Source organism: Danio rerio, chromosome 1, assembly GCF_052040795.2.
Source record: "Danio rerio strain M-AB ecotype USA chromosome 1, GRCz13ab, whole genome shotgun sequence".
In the NCBI taxonomy this organism is placed as follows: domain Eukaryota; kingdom Metazoa; phylum Chordata; class Actinopteri; order Cypriniformes; family Danionidae; genus Danio; species Danio rerio.
In genome coordinates, this window is record NC_141021.1 from 29,859,438 (window position 1) to 29,882,032 (window position 22,595).

At 35.6% G+C, this 22,595-nt stretch overlaps 1 protein-coding gene across 2 annotated transcripts in view; it reads right to left on the reverse strand.

The window, feature by feature from the left end:
* The window catches only part of lonrf2 (LON peptidase N-terminal domain and ring finger 2), a 97,083-nt gene that overhangs the window by 33,482 nt on the left and 41,006 nt on the right, over positions 1 to 22,595 (reverse strand). For both annotated transcript variants that reach the window (XM_087237258.1, XM_087237257.1), the window contains exons 3-7: positions 21,123 to 21,245; positions 5,086 to 5,235; positions 4,690 to 4,852; positions 4,433 to 4,520; positions 4,244 to 4,358 (exon numbers count right to left, since the gene is read on the reverse strand). In XM_087237258.1, the coding sequence (XP_087093384.1) occupies positions 4,244 to 4,358; positions 4,433 to 4,520; positions 4,690 to 4,852; positions 5,086 to 5,235; positions 21,123 to 21,245 (639 nt within the window). The remainder of the gene's footprint in view (positions 1 to 4,243; positions 4,359 to 4,432; positions 4,521 to 4,689; positions 4,853 to 5,085; positions 5,236 to 21,122; positions 21,246 to 22,595) is intronic.

Genomic DNA, 22,595 nt, shown 5'->3' on the forward strand with positions numbered 1-22,595 from the left:
CTTTTGGTCTCTTTCACTTCCATTCATTTTAAGAAGTTAAAAACAGCTTTTATGCTGCTTGATGTTGCAAACAGATTTTTTCTTATTATATTATTCGGTCCCACTTTATATTAAGTGTCCTTAATTATTATGTACTTACACAGGAACTAACAGTTTGTTACAATGTACGTATTGTGTAAATACATGTATTTATTGTGTAGTTATGCTTGATTTAATACCTGTATGTAATTACATCTGTAACTAACTTCTGTAATTACATTTGTAAATACACTGCTGACCATTCCCTACACCTTAACCCACCCTTAAACCTACCCTAACCACCAAACCTATGCATAACCCAACCCCTATCCCAACTCAAGAGCACCACAAGTGTTCTCAAATACATTATGAACACAGTAAGTACATTGCATTTATTTTTTGATGCAACTACATAGTAGTTAAGGACACTTAATATAAAGTGGGACCTATTATTCTACTTTTTATGTATAGTCAAGCAAACACTTGTTTGTAGAGCAAGTAGTTTGATGCCGTTTTCTGCCGTTTATTATTCCTAGTCATGTCTCCCATAGGCAACTGAATCGGAAGTTCTTAACAAAATTGCAAAAAAACGCACTTCCGCATTGTAGAATAAAATCAATATCGTGGCTATTGACACATTACAAAGACTTCAGCAAGATGCACACCAACAATCTGTCCTCTTTTGAACAGTAATCTGTCACCCATGATATTGTGTGCATTGCAATATTTAAAGAAAAACTATGGTATTACTTAGCTAATTAAACTTTCACACTCTGCACTTAATGGTTTCAATGAAGATTGGCCACCAGGCCGGTGAAATTTAGTCCTGAAAATCAGAGCTTGTATATAAAATAAAATCATATATATATATATATATATATATATATATATATATATATATATATATATATATATATATATATATATATATATATATATATTAGGGATGTGCGGAGCAGCCGGTATTTGTATTTGTATTTGTTGAGGGGGGAAAAGTATTTGTATTTGTATTTGTATTTGTATTCGAGTAAAATTCAAAATGGCGGAAAAATATATATTTTTTTCTATTACACTTCTAATTTACGTTATAGTATAAGTCTTGTTTAATTATACCCATTATATAAATTATAGATATGCAATATTGGTTGTTGTTTTTGAACATGTGATAAGAAATGTCATTGAACAGAAAATAACATAGAAGCCATTATCTCATCCATGGTTAAACCAACAACTAATAAAATACCATTGTGAATATTATGAACCCCACCACCACCGTTCTTGTTGAAGGACACTGAATAGACAGAATAAAAACAAATAATACTTCAAAAAAAACTGTTCTTCTTCTGAAAGAACTTCTTTCCAATGCACAGAATTCCAAATACTAAAATTAACTAAATAAATCTAAAAAAAAACCCTGCCCGGGAGATCTGGCAGAACAAAAGTATTCTATATAATACTAAAAGATACAGCCCTGCTATTGTCATCTGCCAGACACAAAAAAAGACACAAAGTTTGTTTTTTTTATGTTTGAAACTGACTTGCTGGGGCAGAATGTGGCTGTGTTGATGGTTTGGTGCTTGTGGAGGATTTAGCAGAACATAGCTGTGCTGATTGAGGGGATTGAAGCTTGTGGGGGGTTCACAGACAGTATCAGGAGAGGATGCTTTTAGTGCATGTGATAATACATTACATAGAAGGTTGCGCGGTGCTCTGTTCAGTGAGAAGTGCTATGTTCAGTGAGAAGCGCTCTCTATGGCAAGCCTTTTTAGCATTTAAATCTTTGTTCTGACTCCATAAATATATTAGAGATATCTCTAATTATATTTTGACTAGTCATAATTATAATTCCACTACTCAGAATGACAATTAGACATATCTGCAATTACAATTGTACTAGTACGAAATCAGATGCATTTTGACTAGTAACAATTGTAATTAGAGATATCTCTAACTGAGTTTTTACTAGTCATAATACATTTAGAGATATCTTTAATTCATCATATTTAGAGATATTTACAAATATATTTGAAGATATCTCTAATTAATTTACTAAAAGTCTAATTACAGTTGTAGATATCTTGAATTGGATTTTTGACTAGTCAAAATTCATTTGGAGATATCTCTAATTACAATTGTGACTAGTCAAAACTTATTTAGAGATATCTGCAAATATTTTTCAATGGAAGTCAATGGAGGAATATGACTAGTCTATCATAATATATTTGCAGATATTTCCAATCTGACTAGTCGAATTATAATTATGACAAGTCAAAATATAATTAGAGATATCTAAATATATTTATGGATAGTCTGAACAAGGTTTAAATGCTAAAACGGCTTGCCATACGCTCTCATCCAGCAGCAGAGTGGAGAGTTCTCTAGTTATATCCTTTCAGTCGTTTGTTATGCAGTGACATGCAGTCAAATATTTCGCCAAACAGTCTTTAGGGATGCGGTGACACGCAGTCAGATATTTTACCGGACAGATCCGCCACTTTTGGCGCGCATAAACAATCATAAAGCTCTCGTGCTGCAGGAATGATGAGATCTGCTGAAGGCGCGCAGCTGACGTGCAGTGAGGGGTTTGCGTCTTTAATAAACTACGGCAGTTTGCGATCACTGAACAGTAAGAATGATTAATAAATCCTATGAAACAGCCCCTTTAAAAGTCACGTCTCGCTTTCAGTTTCGGGCTTTGGCGTGTTTTGTCTCTCTCTCACTCACTCACTCACTCACTCACTCACTCACGCGGGCATGCACTGTGGTCTCATGAGGAAACGCTGCTTTTTGATATAGTGTTTTTCTTGCTCCCGAATACAAATAATTTTTCAAGTATTTGTTCGAATCAAGTATTCGTAAAAACACGCTATTCGTGCCTTTCCGAATACCGTATTCGGGTTCGGCTCCACCCTTAATATATATATATATATATATATATATATATATATATATATATATATATATATATATATATATATATATATATATATATATATAAGGGACAATCAAAATAAAGTGATAGCCAAGTGATAGCTACTATGATACTGGGTACTGGCTCGCCATGTAAAGCAGATTGAAGATAACTACAATGACGGGGCTCGAGTCTAGTGAGGAATGGTTCCAGAAAGTAGGTGAGACAAAAACAGTATTAAAAAAAGAAAACTAAATCTGAAAAAGTGGTAAAAAGTCAGGAGAGGGCTTTTTTTGGATTGCTTTTTAAAATTGTCGGTTGGGTTTAGGGAAGAAGGAGGGTGGTTCAGTTGATTGGTCAGTCAGCCAGTCAAACAGTCAGTCGACAGCGACCTCTGGTGGATTCACGAAAATAAAAATGCAGAAAAACGTAAAAAAACAAAACTGCAAAAAACGTAGCTCCTGGCATGTGTTTGGCACACTCTAGAAATGTATATAGAGGAATTTTTTCAGAATGAGCATTGGTTGGCATTAGTTTAACAGTTAAATTATTTTTAGATAATAATGTAAATCATAAGAATTTGATTGATTTACTGTTTACAAATGACCTGCTCTTTTCATCCAGTTGACAAGATTTGTTGCATTTCTCTGTAAGTGTTGCTGGACCAAAGCCGTACATTTGATAACATTGATCATAATGTTCTCCGACATGGGCTCGATTATGTTGGTATTACTGAAACTGCTATAGCTTGGTTGAAGTCTATCGAAACATAATTAATTTGTATCAGTTAATGAAGTGGCATCATATCAATTCAAACTACACTGTGGCTATCACAAGGCTCACTTGCTTTTTACATTATAAATGCAACCACTAGGCAATAACATTAAAAAGAAACATGGAATTAGTGTCCACTGTCATACCAACAATACACAAGTTTATATCTCCTCACAACCTGACAATTTGTACAAATTAACAAACCCAATATATTGTATATCTGATAATAACAATTGGATGACTAATTCATAATGGTTCCAAACCATTATGATTTTCTTTATTGCACTAAAAAAGATGAACACTAAAGAAGATATTTTGGGGGAAAAAAGATGAAAAACTAACCACATTTGTTTTTCTATGCAAGACAATGGTTACAGGTTTCCAAACCTCATAAACTTATCTTCTTTTGTGTTCAACAAAGGAAAGAAAGTCAAACAGGTTTGGAACAAGTGAACAATGGATTAATGAAAGAATTTTACATTTTTGGTTAAATATCCCTTTAAAAAGCTAATTTTATAAAGGGCCTTAAAAAATAATTACCTCTGAGAGGTTCTCCTTACAGAGGGGACAGTTAGGATTGTGGTCCAAGCAACGTTCTAAACACTTGAGGCAAAAAGTGTGTCCACAGGGTGTGGTGACAGGCTCATAAAACAGTCTGGAATAAAAATAGTGAGAGATTTTAGATATGTACACACTTAAGCATTATTTTCTAAGAAAAAACATTATTACCTCATACAAAGAGAACATTCAAAGTCAGCATTGTCCAAAAGCTGCAAAGGAACTTGCCGTTTCACCACCGCAGATGAAAACACATGATCTGTATACAACAAAATCAAGAGAGTCAAAGCAAAAAAAAGTGTTTGTACAACTATCCATAGAAATCGAAATAAAATCAACAATAACCTAAGTAAAATTTATTTATTCATACTAAAGACTATATTATCCAGTATTAGCTATTCATGAAATCATGGCTTTAAACCACATACCTTCTTTGAGCTGTTTACTTGGAGGCTCAGATTGTTTAGAATTTTCAGTCCATTTCCTTTTTAGAACTGGTGGAATAAATAGTGAAGAGAGGCCAACACAATTCACATTTTCAGATAATTGAGAGTTCCCATCTTTGATTTTACTGCAACTGAGAGTCAGATCCTACCAAAAAAAAAAAAAAAAAAAAAGAAAGAAAAATATGGTTTGAGTGACTGTTTGATGGGATTTATTCTGAAATGTGTGTGTGTGTGTGTGTGTGTGTGTGTGTGTGTGTGTGTGTGTGTGTGTGGCATGAGAGCTTGACAATACTGTCAATCGTGTGAATCTCATGACAATTGTGTGAGAGTTGGTAGCCCTGTTGTATATGTTAAATCATGGTTAAATCATACAGTAACCTTCGAACAGCCTGCTTTGGTTCCATCTCTAGGAATAATGGTATTAAGAGAACTGAGGAGAGATGTGGGTTTAATACGAGAGGTGCAGGCTGGAAGGGACGTAGCCAGACCATCATTTACAAAGACTGAAGAGAACATGTGGCTCAGAATCTGTAAATACACAAATACATAAAACATAATACTTAAAATCATCCACCACTGACAATTTCATAAATATAAGAAATCAGTATGTAATTATGTCTTTAAACAATCTTCATACCTTTTGCATAAACATTTGTAACTGCATAAGTTTGAATCCTAAAAGTTTGATCACATACTGTACATACATTCATACATCCACTAGGTTGAACTAGAGAGGCAAAGCACTGTATAAACATTATAGAATTGTTCTCAAATTTATGATAAATGATCAATCATATAATTGTTTAAAATAATTTTTGTTTAACTTGTAACACAGATTTCTTCATGTAACAACACAACCACAATACACAATCAAGATCCTGGCTTGACAGCCATATTTATTACAGAAATTAAAACAAAGGCATGTTAATGCTATTCGAATTTTAAAACAATCAATACCAATAAAAAAAAAAACATTTTTAAGTTGGATTCTAAGTGGACTGCAAAAAAATTGGGAAAAAAAAATAGGGTTGGTGGCCCTGTGGCTAGAACCACTGCCCCTCTGTCCTTCATTGGCTGAGGTGCCCTCAGGAAGCACTTGCTCTTCACTTTGTGATCGCGTTGAGCACCTGACCCTAAGGGTCTGTGCTCTGTGCACGGGCCTGACACAGACAGACACACAGACAGACACACTGACAGACACACACAACGCACACTGGACAGGGCAGCCGGAGCGACTAACTTCAAATCAACACGCATGTTCGCATTCATCAAATTTGCTTAAACTAAGCATTCTAAAGTATGGTTGTATTTCACAAGGATTCAGACACAACAACGCAAAGCAGACACTTTACAAAAGTTGCATTTAAGGAGGAAACGCGTCAAACTTAATAAAACATTTGAGGGCGTGTGCTGAAAGGCAATGGAATGCATCGTCTTTGACAGCTCGCATCTTCATCTGGCACTTTTTTGAGTACATTTACAAGGACACCAATACTCCAATTTTAATATGACTAAGATAATACTCTTAATAATAGTCTACCTTGTAAACAGTTATTTTTAATTACCTTAAAGGACCACCGAGTCACGAAATACAGAGGTTTTTCTTTCCGTTCACCATGGTGTATCAAATTCCATTAAAACAGAAGTCAAAAGTTAAAAATGAAACACCCGAAATTAATTACCAAATACATACAAACTTAGACTTAGACTTAGAGAACTTTATTGATCCCGCAGGAAATTGCTTATGTAATGACTGCCATAACACACAAAACACAGAAACACAAAACCACAAGACAAAATAAATAAATTAAATAAGTGAAATAAGTCACATAAATCCAACCAATCTATAAAAGGAAACAGCCACAATACATAAGTATACAAACTATTATACAAGATATTACACTTAAAAGAATCAGTGGTAACTAATACTATTAAGTCATATATCAAGTAATGAAAATAATATTAACCAAAACCAATAATATTACACATAAAACAATTACACATAAAATATTTCAAGTAGTAAAGTGATTCAGCACTCATTTAAAAAACAATGATATTGCACTAAAAATATTTAAGACCCAGTAAAAAAAACATACAAATATTGCACCTAGTAGATTATTGCACATCATAAAACATAATGCACAGACTTCCACACACTAAAACCCGTAATAAGTAATATATGGCACGAGCAGCAAGGTATTGCATAGATTACTGTAAGGGTGAGTGACTGAGGGAGACGTTATGAAGTCTGATAGCAGTGGGAAGGAAGGATTTTCTGTGGCGTTCAGTGGAACACTTTAAGCTGGTAAGTCTGTGACTAAAGGTACTTCTCAGCTCGTCAACCACATTATGAAGAGGATGATCTACATTGTGCATAATTGACCGAAGTCTGCACAATGTTCTCTTTTCGGCCACAGTTTCCATATTGTCCAATTCCCCACCCACCACAGAGCCAGCCTTCCTAATCAATTTGTTAAATCTCTTCATATCTGCCACTTTTACACTACTACCCCAGCACACCACAGCATAGAAAATGGCACTGTCCACTATAGACTCATAGAACATACGCAACATGGTGTTGCAGACTCTAAAAGATCGGAGTTTACGTAGGAAATACAGCCTACTTTGACCCTTCTTATATGTGACCAGAGAGTTCTTGGACCAGTCCAGCTTATTGTCAATATACACACCCAAATATTTATAGTCCTGAACAATCTCCACATCCACCCCTCTAATGGACAAGGGAGTAACTGGAGATCGTCGTGATCTTCGCAAGTCCACCACCAGTTCTTTGGTCTTTTGGATATTAAGCTGCAACTGATTCAGCTCACACCAGTCCACAAAACTGTCCACAGCCATCCTATATTCCAAGTCGTCCCCCCCCTTAATACATCCGACTATTGCTGAATCATCTGAAAATTTTTGCAGGTGACAGCCCTCTGTGTTATATTGGAAGTCAGATGTATACAGTGTGAAGAGAAACGGTGACAAAACAGTTCCCTGCGGTGCTCCAGTGCTACACAGTACCGTATCGGACATATTCCCCTGTAGCCGTACGTACTGTGGCCTATCAGTCAGATAGTCCATAATCCACGCAACTAAGGGAGCATGAACCTGCATAGCAGACAGTTTGCTCCCTAGCCGGGCTGGCTGAATAGTGTTAAAGGCACTGGTAAAATCGAAGAATGTAATCCTCAGGGATGCACTCGGTTTGTCAAGATGGCTGTAGGCACGATGTAACAGGTAAATGATGGCGTCTTCCACTCCAATCTTGGCCTGGTAAGCGAACTGAAGAGAATCTTGCGCTGACCTCACTAGGGGGCGGAGAGTGTCCAGGACCAGCCTCTCAAAGACCTTCATACTGTGTGAAGTAAGTGCTACTGGCCTGTAGTCTGATGGAACACTAGGTCGCGCCTTCTTGGGTACCGGAACCAGACATGATGTTTTCCACATCACAGGAACTTTCTTAATACTGAGGCTCAAATTAAAGATCCTCAGCAGTACTCCACTTAACTGAGAAGCACACAGCTTAAGTACTTGTGTGGTTAATACGTCTGGACCCGGTGCCTTAGCAGGATGGAGTCTGCATAATTCTCTCCACACTTGGTCCTCAGTGATGATCATAGGTGGTTTATAAGAGTCTGAGACACCAATGAAAGGAGGAGAGGCGGTGGAGGCTTCAGTTGGTACGATGGTGAAAGAGGAGGAGGGAGAGGGCGCGAAGTAGGGCAAAATGCTGCAATTTGAAGTGACACTGTTGGGGGGAGCAGATGCACTAGGTGCAGTAAGGGCTGTGTCAGAGCTGGAGAGTCTGGAGAGAGGCCTACTGTCAAACCTGTTGAAAAACATATTAAACTGATTGGCCCTATCCACATCACCATCAGTTCTAGGGCTGCTGGTCTTGAAGCCAGTAATGTTCTTCATGCCTTTCCACACATACCTACTGTTGTTCTGTTGCAGCTCTTGTTCCAGCTTTTTCTTGTATCTCTCCTTACCCTCCTTTAACCTCACCGACAAGCGCCTCTGTACTTCCTTAGCTGCTTCCTTATCACCTGACCTGAATGCCACCTTCTTTTCATTCAGAAGGGCTTTGATATCTTTAGTGACCCATGGCTTGTTGTTAGGAAAGCAGCGTATGGATTTCACTGGTACAGTACTATCCACACAGAAGTTGATGTACTCAGTGACACAGTCTGTGAGGTTATCAATGTCCATACCATGTGGCACGCACAGAGCATCCCAGTCCGGAGTCTCCATGCAGTCTTGCAGGGCTGCACTGGCCTCTTTTGACCACTCCCTCACTGTCCTAACAGTAGCTGGCTGCCTCTTTACCAGTGGTAGGTAGGTGGACTGAAGGTACACAAGATTGTGATCCGATCTACCTAGAGGTGGAATGGCTATACAGCTGTATGCCTCTTCCACATTAGCATACAGTAAGTCCAGAGTCTTATTTTCTCTGGTGGGGCATTCTACATACTGTGAAAAGGTGGACAGTGTCCTGTTTAGTGAGACATGATTAAAATCGGCTGATATTAAGACGAACGCGTCCTGGTGCATTGTCTGGAGTCTAGCAGTAGCGGAGTGAATGACGTCACATGCCGTCGTAGCATTGGCCGATGGAGGAATGTAAACAACAATGGCGATCACATGTGAAAACTCCCAGGGCAGATAGTATGGACGTAGCCCCACTGCTAACAGTTCAATGTCCGGGCTACAGATACGTTCCTTAATCACAATGTGATTCGGGTGGCACCATCTTTCATTAACAAAAACAGCAAGTCCACCCCCCTTGCTCTTTCCACTCTCACGCCAAGTTCTATCCGCCCGGACACTCGAAAAGCCAGCCACGTCCACGACTGAGTCAGAAATACACTCATGCAGCCATGTTTTAATAAAACACATCAAACTAAACTCACGAAATTCTCTGTGGCATCTGACCCGTGCCGTAAGCTCGTCCATCTTATTTTCCAGTGACCTCACATTGCCCATAACAACAGACGGCAGGTTAGGTTTATACCGTCTTCTCAGCTGCTCATCAGACAATTTCCCATTTCTCGTTCTTTTCCCTCGCACCTTTGATCCTCCACGGCAGCCTCTCTTAGTCTTCCCCCTCCGTAACTCCGCGGGGATACCCGAGAGGACCGCACTGTGCTCCGAAGCATCCTGCCTCAACGAGATCAGCTGGTCCGGGGTATAAACAAAAACCGGATCACAACCGCTAGCTGTGTTAGCATTAGCAGCGTGCGGCAAGCTCAAACAAAGAGCAGTAAACAAAAAAAAAAACACAGAGATGGCTCTCTCTCTACCCTCATGTTTAAGGAGGGCACAGCTTACTAACACTAATAAACTAAAACAAAAAAATGAAAAATAAAGACAACAAATTAAAAACTCTAAAACACTAAGACAAGACACAGAGCAGTCAAAACATGCTGCAGCAAGCTCGCGCCTGCGCACATAATTAAACGATTTGTATTTAAGAGTAGTTGGAAGTTTTAAAGATCATTCAGAATGAGTGAGTAAACGATTAATAAATCAGCGTTTAAATATCTTATTATTTAGGCATATAGTTATGGTTACTATGTATGCTCATTAATGCTTTATTAACTCAACTTCATGCAGTTATGTGACCTAATCTAAAGTGAGCACTATTTATACTTTATAAATCCCTTATAAATGACAATTAAAGGCTCCGTATTAAATGAACAATAATCTTTGCGATCTTGTCTAAAAAGTAAAATTACTCTAAAGTTTAAACATTGCCAAATAACAGTAGTGACAAAATACGTCATAAAATTGGATAAAAAAGCACAATAATTTAACAATATAATATGATGCAATGCTAAAACTGTACAGTTATTTTATTTTACATAAGGTTGCAAAGATTTATTTTTCATTTAAAGTGCAGTTTCATTTGTGTATCTTCAAATCAATGGGAATGAATAAAGTTGTTTATGTCATTTTTCTTGTGAAGAATTTAACTGAGCCGTTAATTGTAATTTCATAAGGGATTTAAAAAGCATAAATAGTCCTCACTTTAGATTAGGTCAAAAAACTAGATGAAGTTAAGTTAATACAAAATTTATTAACATACAAATTAACTATTAATATATGCCTGAAAAATAGGAATTATAAACAATGATTTCAATAGTTTATTAATCTATTACTAACTCATTCTGAATGATCTTTGAAAAAAACAACTATGCTTAAATAACTGGTTTGTAAATAATGTAATACTTAATTTGGTAATGAAAAATAAATAAAGAATGAAAGTACAAGTATTAGGCACATTATAAATGTGGTTACAAGTCAAGAATAGGGCATTTATGGGGGGTGCTAGTGCGCATGTGTATGGAATAGACGTGTTTGAATAGGGCTCCTCTTTGTGGTTTCTAAAAACTAAGTTTATACCGTGTTTTATTTATATTTTATGTTTAAATTGTATCTATACGTTTTGTTCATCACGAACTGCATCCATTACTGACATGCCAAAGCCTAGTGCCTTCAACAAAGGAATGAGCGCCGACGACCAAGTTTCCAGAGCTAGTGCTAAAGCTAGCAGCTTATCCGACATGGTAGAAACATTACATTCTGCAAGGTGTAAATGCCCGCTTTGATGCCTTTGAACATAATTTTCAAAAGCTTATGGCCACCCAGGCCGAGCTACAAACCCGGCTGGCCAACCAAGAGCTGGCGACCAACGACTTTGAGGTGAGGCTTAAAGAGCTGGAATCTAAGTACTCAGAGCCCTGGAGAGTTATGATGAAAACTCAGAAAATCCGCCTCATAATTGAGTTATGCTCTCCCACTTTGCAGTTCCCCTTCGGTTGGGGAACTTCAGTGCTATTAAGTGGATTTGATCTTTGTGAAAATCCACGAAATGGGAGGATTCGGTTCAGAAGCCGCTTGTCTGAAAGAGTATTGAACGGGCCAATGAATGCAATGAATAGGCAGCGTAAGCTTGCACAGGTGTGCTTCATTGCCAATTATCCCAGCATATAAGCACACCTGGAGCGAGCAAACGTCTTGATACAAATCATCTGCCAAAGGTATGTGTCCAATTTCATGGTTACCCCATTTTACAATGATGCATAGGTCCACTGGAAGTGGAATGACTGAGGGGAGGATGCTGACTTTAGCATCTTGGAATGTTAAGGGGGTCAGAAATACTGTAAAAAGGGAAAAAGTATTCTAACATCTTAAATCTTTATAAGAGGATGTGATTTTCTACAGGAAACTCATATCACAGCTATCGAGCAACGAAAATTGAGATGCAGCTGAATATCACAAGTATACCAGTCAAAATTTACTTCTCATGCGCATGGGGTAGCTATTCTTTTCTGAAAAAATATCCCATTTCAGTTTTCATCTATGCTTACAGACCCTTATGGCAGATATATTTTAATTACTGGATTTATTAATTCACTGCCCCTGACTCTTTTGAATATTTATGGACCAAATACCGATGATCCTAATTTTTTTTACGAAGATATTTGATTTACTCCCTGACACAAATAATTCTAATAATATAATTGGGGGAGATTTAAATTGCTATTTAGATCCTTATTTAGACAGATTATCGTCATGCCCCCCCACCCGGAATCAAATCGGTCAGGGTCTTAAATAATTTGCTCAAATCAAGAAATATGGTAGAAATCTGGAGAATACAGCACCCAACTGATAAAGTTTATTCCTATTATTCACACGTTCACAAATCTTATAGTCGTATAGATTACTTCTTAGTTGACTCCCAGTTAATTTCTCGTGTTACAGAAACTAAATATCACAGCATACTGATTTTTGATCACAGTCCTATTACAATATCTGTTGATCTCTCCCTCCCAAAACAGTCCTATTTTTGGTGTTTTAACTCTTCTTTGCTTACAGACAACAAATTCATAGACTATATGACAACTGAATTGAAAGAATTCTTAGAATTTAATGATAATGGTGAGGTGTCAGACTCCACGCTCTGGGAGACTTTAAAGGTGGTTATCCGTGGACATATTATTTCTTATGAATTCAATGTTAAAAAAGAAAAAGAGAAACAACTCTCAGAAATACAAAACATACTCCCTTAGTCTAGAGTCAATATATCAGACTTCAAAATCATCTGAAGATTATAATAAAATAGTAAAACTTAAATATGAATACAACTCCATCCTTGGTGATCAAATAAATAATTTACTCTTAAGAACAAGACAAAAATTTTTTGAAACTGGTAATAAGCCAGACAGGCTGTCATAAAAACTTAAAGGAGCCCATGCCTCTAAATCAATTCATAGTATCAAAGCTAAAGATGGTACCCTATTGACAAACCCTAAACACATCAACACCCGTTTTAAAGAATTTTATAGTGAACTATACACCTCTAGTAATATGGCTGTAAAGTCTGACCTAACAGATTTTTAGGATTCTCTTGAAACGCCTGTTCTCAGTGATATAGCCAGGAGAGAGTTAGACTCAGACCTAACTTTAGATGAGATAATGTCGGCTATTAACTCTTTTACAGCAGGAAAGGCGGCTGGGCCAGATAGCTTCAGCTCAGAATTTTTTGTCCGTTTTTGTGACATTCTGGCCCCACTTCTTTTTAGAATGATAATTGACTCTAAAAAGAATAATATCCAACCCAACACATTATATGAATCTAACATATCTCTTACTCTAAAAAAAAAAAAAAAAAAAAATAGGGATGAAACTGATCCAGCTAGCTACAGGCCAATTGCCCTTCAAAATGTTGATAGAAAAGTTCTTATTAAAACATTAGCCAATCGGCTAAATAAACGTATATCTTCCTTAATACATTCTGATCAGACAGGATTTATTCCGGGCAGATTTTCTTTTTTATTGTACGTCATCTCCTTAATATATTATACGTTAATCACTCCAAAGTTACTGAACCGGCGATTCTTTCTCAGGATGCACAAAAGGCCTTTGATCAGGTCGAGTGGTCCTATATGTTTGGATCACTACAGAAGTATGGCTTTGGCGAGACTTTTATATCGTGGGTCAAGTTAATTTATTCCAGATCAATGTGCTCAATTTTAACAAATACTAACAGATCATCCAAATTTCTTTTACATCGTTCATGCAGCAGGGCTGCCCTTATTCACCTGCTCTTTTTGCTATCGCCATAGAGCCCCTTGCTATATCTATAAGACATCATAATGACATCACAAGTCTTGAAGTAGGGGGAGTGAAGCTCTCATCAGCTTATATGCAGACGATGTGATATTGTATTTGAGGAACTCTGGAAGATCTGTTCCCACGCTGTTAGATTTAAATACTTCTTTTGGGAAGCTGTCTGGATATACAATCAACCTCTCAAAGAGCATTTTTGTTCCACTTTCCACCAACTTTAAAGCCGGTTTTTTTTTGGAAAACTTTCCATTTAAAATAACTAGGGACCATTTCACATATTTAGGTTTAACAATTCCTTTAGATCAAAAACACTTATTTAGGCTTAATCTTGCAGAGTTAAAAACATAGAAAATTGGAAAATCCTGCCTTTATCAATGATTGGACATATAAATTCTATAAAAATGGTCACTCTCCCTAGGTTCCTATACATCTGTCAAAATCTCCCAATTTTTCTCACCTCTGCATTTTTTAAAGAGTTGGACTCAATAATCTTACAATATGTTTGGAATTACAAAGCACATCGGATATCTAAAGTTCATTTACAGAAGCCCAGGTCCATGGGTGGTCTGGGTTTACCAATATTTAGACATTATTATTGGGCTGCCAACATTAGGACTCTAATGTACTGGGAACAGGGGGTTTCCAGTGGCCTGACCCTCGAGGCTCCCTTATGGGTTCGGATCGAGACTGGTCTGGCTGCTGGAATTGCACTGCCAGCCCTGCTATTTGCAAAACCAGACAAGCCCATGTTCTCAAATAAGTTAAGTAACTCGATTAGAATTTTAAACCAAGTAAACAAAGTCTTGTCCCTACCAGAGACCTCTGTGTACACACCAATATGTGATAATCATTCTTTTTTACCCCCACAATTTGATAGAACATTCTTTGTTTGGAAGGAGAAGGGTTTATGTTCCATAAAGGATTTCTATGTTGAAGAGAGACTTGCATCATTCAGCCAGTTGAGAGAAAAGTCTAATTTACCACATACACATTTTTTTCGTTACTTGCAAGTAAGGCATTATGTGAAATCTAAAATTTGTAATTTTTAATGTATCCCTGATAAGCATGTGTCTTCTTGAACCCTCCCCAGTCCATTCATCTAATTTCAAAGTTTGTTGGGTTGTTTGAAACCTTTGCCTCAACTTCTAATGAGAAATTTAAACTGGCATGGAGGGATGAACTTGGATAACTGAGATATCAGAGGAACTATAGGATAAGTGCCTGACTGCAGTACGGTCCTGTTCGGTTAACAGTAGGTTCCAGTTAATACAGTTCAAAGTAATGCATCGGCTGCACTACACAAAAAACAAATTACACAAAATTTTTCCTTCTATTTCACCTATGTGTGACAAGTGTCAAATTACAGAGGACACCACAGCTCATGCATGTTGGTTTTGTCCTACTTTGTTTAATTTTTGGACAAACATTTTTGATTTATACTCCAAGGCCTATAATATTTCCTTCCAACCGGACACAGAGCTTGCTATTTTTGGTGTTTCAGAACACTCCCTCACCCTTCCAAAACATCTACAACAAGCCCTTACTCTAGGCATGACCGTGGCCAAGCGGCTAATACTAAAAAACTGAAAATCTTCTTTACCTCCTTCTTTTCGAACCTGGCTAATGGATATGGCCTCCGTTATTCACTTGGAAAGGCTCAGATTTATCAGGTCTAATTCCAACAAAAAATTCTTTGCTCCCTCTGAGTCCTTTCTTGGATACTTTGACCTGAAACGTGCTCTATCCAAATCCTGCACCCTTCCTGAAAACTGATTGGTACACTACCTTATAGGACTTTTTGATGTCTAAATATTGCGTAACACTACATTTTGTATCCCGAATGTATGGCTAAACCCACATGTACGGCAATTCATATATTTACTTGCAAAATGTGTATAATCTGAGACAATATTGTTTGTTTGTTTGTTGTTTTCTGTTGTACTTAAAAAACCTTAAAATAAAAGTATATAAAAAAAAGAATAGGACATTTGTAGCTGCAGTTATAAACTGCTTATTAATGTTTATTAAATGTAGAGTAAATTTGAGTAAACAGATAATGAAGTCACTATTTGCTAATGCTTAATAAATGGTTCATAGCGTGTAGTTATTATAAAGTGTTACCCAGATCGGATACTATTGGCGGATCGACGTCTTAAATTAATACTGGAGGTAAAATTCTAGGACTCTATTTTGACGGTCCATGCGCAAATCGCAAAAAGCAGGGCGCAAACACTTTCAGGGCGTGTCAGAATGCATTTTTACTAATATAAGGATGGAAAAATTTGCTTTGTGCTGTGGCGCATGGTCTAAAAGGGTTGAGTTATTCAGAGTATCATCTCCCGATCCCTTTAAGAGTCAGTTGCATTGCGCCATAAGAGCATTTGCTATTTACATGACGTAAAGTAAGTGTGAGTGGAAAAACTGAGCATTTCATTTGCAGGAAAACAGTTAAACAGAGCATCTACCGTGCAAGAATGACAGATAAATGATCTACTTTCACTTTCGCGGATAGGGAAACCTTTACGCACAGTCATCAATTAGCCTCTAAATAATTAATTTCGTTTGTTAAGCGCAAATATTTGTTTCAAAACTATTACTAAATTCAGTTCTAATTTCCAGCAAACGAATAAATGAACAATAATAACGAAGTGTGTTCAAAAACCTGAGTTATATCCTAAAACACATGCTGTGCCCCATATGGTCTAAAACCTGCAGGTGGGTAAATCTAAGCTTGTTTTTAATAAAACAAATATAAATACGCATATAATAAATAATACTGCTAATAATAATAACATTATACAAAAGCAAATTGTTATGAATGAACTGGAAAGGCCTTCCGAGATGAAGAAGGCATAAAAGCAGTGGTTTTTCATATTTATATAGGCTAGAAAATAATATGTTTTGTAATATTTTAATCCTTTATATGTATATCCTATATATGTATATCCTATATATATATATATATATATATATATATATATATATATATATATATATATATATATATATATATATATATATATCTCCTTAATAATAAATTTTTTTCATGTAGAAAGATAATTGCGTATTGCTCTAAATCTTGTGTGTATTAAGCAGTGTGTAAGCGAGGCACAACGCTGCGCTGGACTTTAGACCGGATTTGTTTTGGTCTATTCAAAAAATCTATTATAGTTTCTCAAAATAGCAACGTGCCAGTAATGCGCCTCAGAACATTTTCCTTTTTAGACCAGAACGCCTATGGGCACACATGAGCACAAATGCATTTTCTATTTAAACAGCGTGGCGCAACGCCTCAAAACCACTCTTGCGCCAAGCTGAAACTAGCAAAAAACTATTGTGTCGCGCCTTGCGCCACATTGCGCCGGGTGTATGATAAGGCCCATGATCTTACATTAGACTATTGGGTGCTGCTATATGCTCAAGTTAATCATTTATTTAACCTACGCATATTTCATGAAAAAATAAATGAAAAAATAAAACACTAATCATAATGACAAATATGGCCAGGATTAATTTATTGTCACAAAATCTAACAATATTTGTGGTCGTGGTTTTGTTTTGGCCCTGAACACACTTAATTTCACCTCTAATTCTTTCTTCTGTTTATTTTAATTACTACAAAAATACATCAGAATTACACTGAACAAAATTCATTTCCAAAAGAGGACTTTTAAATAAAAGTATAGCAGAGGTTAAATGTTCAAAAACTAGGTCTGACTCGCTCTTTTCTTGAGCGTGTAGACTATGCCGTACCATTAATTTACAATTATTAATTTACAATAATGAACAAATTGCACAAAACAAACAGGGATATTTAATAGTAAAGTAATGAGCTATTTAAAAGTACACATTTATGAGAGAGAGAGAGAGAGAGAGAGAGAGAGAGAGAGAGAGAGAGAGAGAGAGAGAGAGAGAGAGAGAGAGAGAGAGAGAGAGAGAGAGAGAGAGAGCAATTTGATATACTTTAAGGCACAGCTTTGTCATGCTGCTTTTATTTTTTATTTTAGGTTTTTTAATGTAGGCCTATGAATTATTTAAGTTAAATATTTTTTGCATGGGGTGTTATATTTAATTGGTCATTAAATCAAAAAAGCGAACTATTTTGTTTATTTGATCGCCTGGAGCGTCAGAAAATAAAGAAATAAACAACCGCAAAATATTTCATTGTCTCGGTTCAGTATTCAAGTATTAGCCATTTATATTAAGAAGATATTTAGACTATTCTACATAATTTTTTTATAATTAATAATTTATATAAGTTTTTTTATTCTTTGAACTGCTAATAATTTTTCCATTAAACATTCTCATAATAAGCTGCTTTAACTTTCTGTCTCCAAGATTGCTATGTAATTGTCTAAGTTAACTAAACTAGACAATTAAAATATGCTGTAAGAAAGTATAGGTTGATAATTATTTTTTTGACTTCAGATGATTTACTGCTGGTTTTGTCTGACCAGAGGAGAACTGCACAATGAAGCAGTAGCATTGTGTAAAGCGCGATGTGACACTGCATGTTTAATCTATGTGCTATTTTATGTGAACGTAATTGGAGTCGATTACGGAGTCGATTCTACTGCCTCCAAAATTAGAAGTCAATAATTGGAGTCGACTCCAAAAAACCCGGAACCGAACACCCTTAGTATATAGATCAGATTGCCAGGAATTTGAATAAGGCACTCACTGTACTGTCAGTGAAATTCTCCACCGTCTGTTCACACACAGTAGTATGTTAAAAAAAAAAAAAAAAAAAAACGATCAGGAGAAATTATGCTGGTGATAGAAATTGAGCTTTTCTGAATCTCAGAAAAATAAATTAATTTCAGTTTTGGTTTATTTTAGTATAATCACCCATGCATATCTTGCTCTAGCTTTTGAAGCCTTTGCAGTGAAATTGGAAGATTTTCAGCAATGAGATTTGTTGCGCTTTCTTTAAAATTTGAAGAATATTATTGAAAATAGTGATTGTGAACAGTAATTTTAATATTAACTTTATCCAACTATAAAGTTGGATAACTATTGTAGCTATCATGTTATTTTCTATTTCATTTCATGTGACTTTGTCCAACTCCTTTGCCAAAACTTTTATTTCAGATTGTATAATCAAGGCAATTTATGCTCAGGGGTGCATTTCCCAAACAACAACATAACTCAATCATACAATCATAGTACCATGCATAGGTTGGAAAAAGAATGATGTAGTGACAAGTGCTTCCCAAAGCCTATAGTTTCTCTTTTGCAGATCCATGGTTTGAACCATGTTAGTTATAATGTAAAACGCCCATAATGATGCTCTAAACGGGGTGGAAAAATTACTTCTTTAGAGAAAAAACCCTATCATTTCCTTGTGCAAATTATATTGTTTTACACGCACACGTGTTAAAAATTTCAATATTATTCATTCATTCATTCATTTTCTTGTCAGCTTAGTCCCTTTATTAATCTAGGGTCGCCACAGCGGTATGAACCGCCAACTTATCCAGCACGTTTTTACGCAGCGGATGCCCATCCATCCGCAACCAATCTCTGGGAAAAAATCCAATATTAGTTTTGCTAAAAACATGCACTCGTTTAGAGTTCAATAAAATATGCAAGAACATTACATATTCTATTCTAAAACATAAAAACACATCCAAAAGCGAACACATATTCTCATCTCATATACAGGGCCAGACGGAATCTGCGGATGTTTTTTGCTATTTCTGCAGAAAATTTTGGTAAAAATCTGCGGATTTCTGCAGAATTATTTTGGGAGTATCCAGCAGAGTATCATAACTAAAACCTTAATATATGAAATAAAAAGCTATAAATTACTAAATAAAAACTGAATAAATTCAGATTTACACATTTACTCAAGTAAATAAGCAGAATTAATGATGGGCTAAAAATCTGCAGAAATCTGCGGAATTCTGCAGAAAATCTGCGGAATTTTGCACGTGCAGATTCCGTGTCAGCCTACTCATATAAAAATCATATAAATAAATAAATAATGAAGCTATTTATTAAGAAATTAAATTTGATATTTATTATTTATTAGGAAATGAAAAAAATCCTACTTTAATAATAATATTAATGATGATGATGATTATTATTATTATTAAGTAGGATATTGTTTATTTGTTTGTTTGTTTTTTTGAAAAGTATATTTTTACAATTTGACAACCAACAGACCCATGTCAAATACAGTACAGATACTTAATAAATAATCTACTATAACTTAAAAACATTAATCTATGCTGTCTTTTTGTTTTCACAAGCTTTGGAGACATAAAATAAATTCTGCTTTTAAATAATAGGTCACCTACAGCTTTCGTTATGAGGCTGTGTTCAATATGACATCAATGTTTTTAAAGTGCACTGCGAAGAGCACAAATCGCTAAAACTGAACTGTAAAAATACTTTGAAACCAAAGAGAGATGACTTTAATGTTTTTTTTTTTGTTTTGTTTTTTTTAAACATTCCAAGTTTAAATGTCAGAATGTTCTAAATGAATAGGCCATGGAGGGATAAGTGGGAAAAACTAAGCCAGGAACTATGTTTTTGAGTACAGCTCCAGAGGTGTAGTTGCAAGTGCACAAGTTTGTGACACCTAAGTTTGCAAGACCTGAGTTGGCTAACAATGGTTTTGGAAAACACACACCCCTGAATGACCATTTCACCATGTTGGTTGAAGAATTCCTTTCCTGCCAAGTCAGGGATTCTCAGTTCTGTCATACAAGATTTTCAGAGTTTCTCTTAATGTGACTGTTAGAGAAACAGGAGTATAGTATATTTGCAATTATTGTTGAAATAAGTTGAAATTGAAATTATTGTCAAAATAAGTTTGTCAGAACTACACTTATGCCATGCTTTGTCCATGAATGCCCCCAGATTTACAATTTTTTTAACAAATTACACAAACCTGTGACCCATTCTTTAAATGATTTATTAGTTTTGTATATGAATGAATCAGCCTTTTGAACTAGTTGTTTGAATAAATGTCTAAAGGCTTATTCAGCAAGTCAGTTACTTGCTGCCTCCTACTGGTAGATTTTAGTTTGATATTGAAATCATAATTTAAATTTAAATTTGTATGACAAATAATAGAAACGTTCAACAGAAGGCTTTTGTATAACTTTTGCGAAGGATAAATGATCAGAATTGGCTGAGCATAATGTCAGTTAATCACTAGCAAGAATCAGCTGTAAACGGTTAAATGTTAATAAAATCAAGGTAGGAATCAAGTCATAATAAAATCATCCCAAAAAGGCTGATGTATGCAAATGAAAGACTAAACGTACCTTCTGAGCCTCCAGTTTTACAGCAATCCAGTCAGGTTTCAAAGCCGCACAGAATAAATACTCCTGCAGAGCCTCTTCACTGCTACCAGCACTCCTGAGTGCTGTAGCCTTAATATAGTGAGCCTGGAAAGACAAAACTGCTTAGTAAAACTGAGTAACAAACTCAACATACAAACGCAACATTTAAAGGGGTCAAAACATAAGTAAATCAAATTGATTTGATAGCTTCAAACATTTGTGGTCTCTGTATATGATTAAAACATTCTCATAGCTTATTATATGTCCTCTTTATAAGAACATTTAATCAAGCTACAAAAACTTCAATTAGGAATGAAGAACATATACAGTTACATGAATGACAATTGCCCACACCTTGTAAGCCACATCAAAAGCAAATAGAACCAAAGTGAATCACTAATGCGGTATAAAGTTGCTCCTGTATACAGATTAATTTTCAGTTTGACATTCTGCATGCACTCGAGTCAGCTGAAAAACAGGGCAAACAGGAAAGTCTTTTGCTTTGACAACTACAGACTTCAGAAGGATACTCAAATAATAAATATGTTCTTTTATTTGCTCCCTGCACTCTCAGAAAAAAGGTACACGGTGGTACAAATAATGTTCCTTAAGAAACAGTTTTGTACAGTTTGTAAAAGTTGTGCCTTATATGGTACAGAAAAGACCTCTTATGGTACTGTTCTGTACCTTTTATGGTACAACTGAAATGAAGGTACACAATTGTTCTCATAAAAAAGGTACAAAAGTGTACCTTAATTACAATAAATATAACTTGAAATTATGAATAATTTCCATATTAAAACATTATATAATTATACATTATACACAAAATGAAAATTATTTATATAAATATTTCAAAAGGCACTTTTACAAAGATTTACTCAAATCTGAAAGTTTGAACAGAGGTGCTACATTTTTAACATTGTTAAAGAAGTCTTAACGGAGATATCAATAGTTAAAAATTTAGTTAAAATAAAACCCATATTTGGCAAGAAATGCCATAGACATGAATCTTGTAAACAAAATCATCATCATATGACAGAAAACACAATGTTCCAGCATTAAGTTAACCACCTTTACTGTAAAAGGCATGTATTTTGACTAACTTGTCACCTTGATCCATGCTGTTTTCATACACACTGCTTCACAACTACACATTACCCTATTATCTTCCTCAACATCAATCATAGGCTGTTTAATAATTTTATCATCCACAGGGATGATGAATTCATGTTCCGTTTCTAAAATTCAAAGAACCACTGACATCACTGTGACTTTTATTGGAAGATGACACATCTGTCTTATGATGAAGATGACATATCTGTCTTATGTCTTATGACCAGTGTGCCAGTTACACAAAATCCATAGTTTTTCCATCTTTACACGCTCTCAAACTCTTATTTTTCTTCCTTTTCTACACATCTTCTGATCTAAAAAATATTGTTCAGCCTTAGC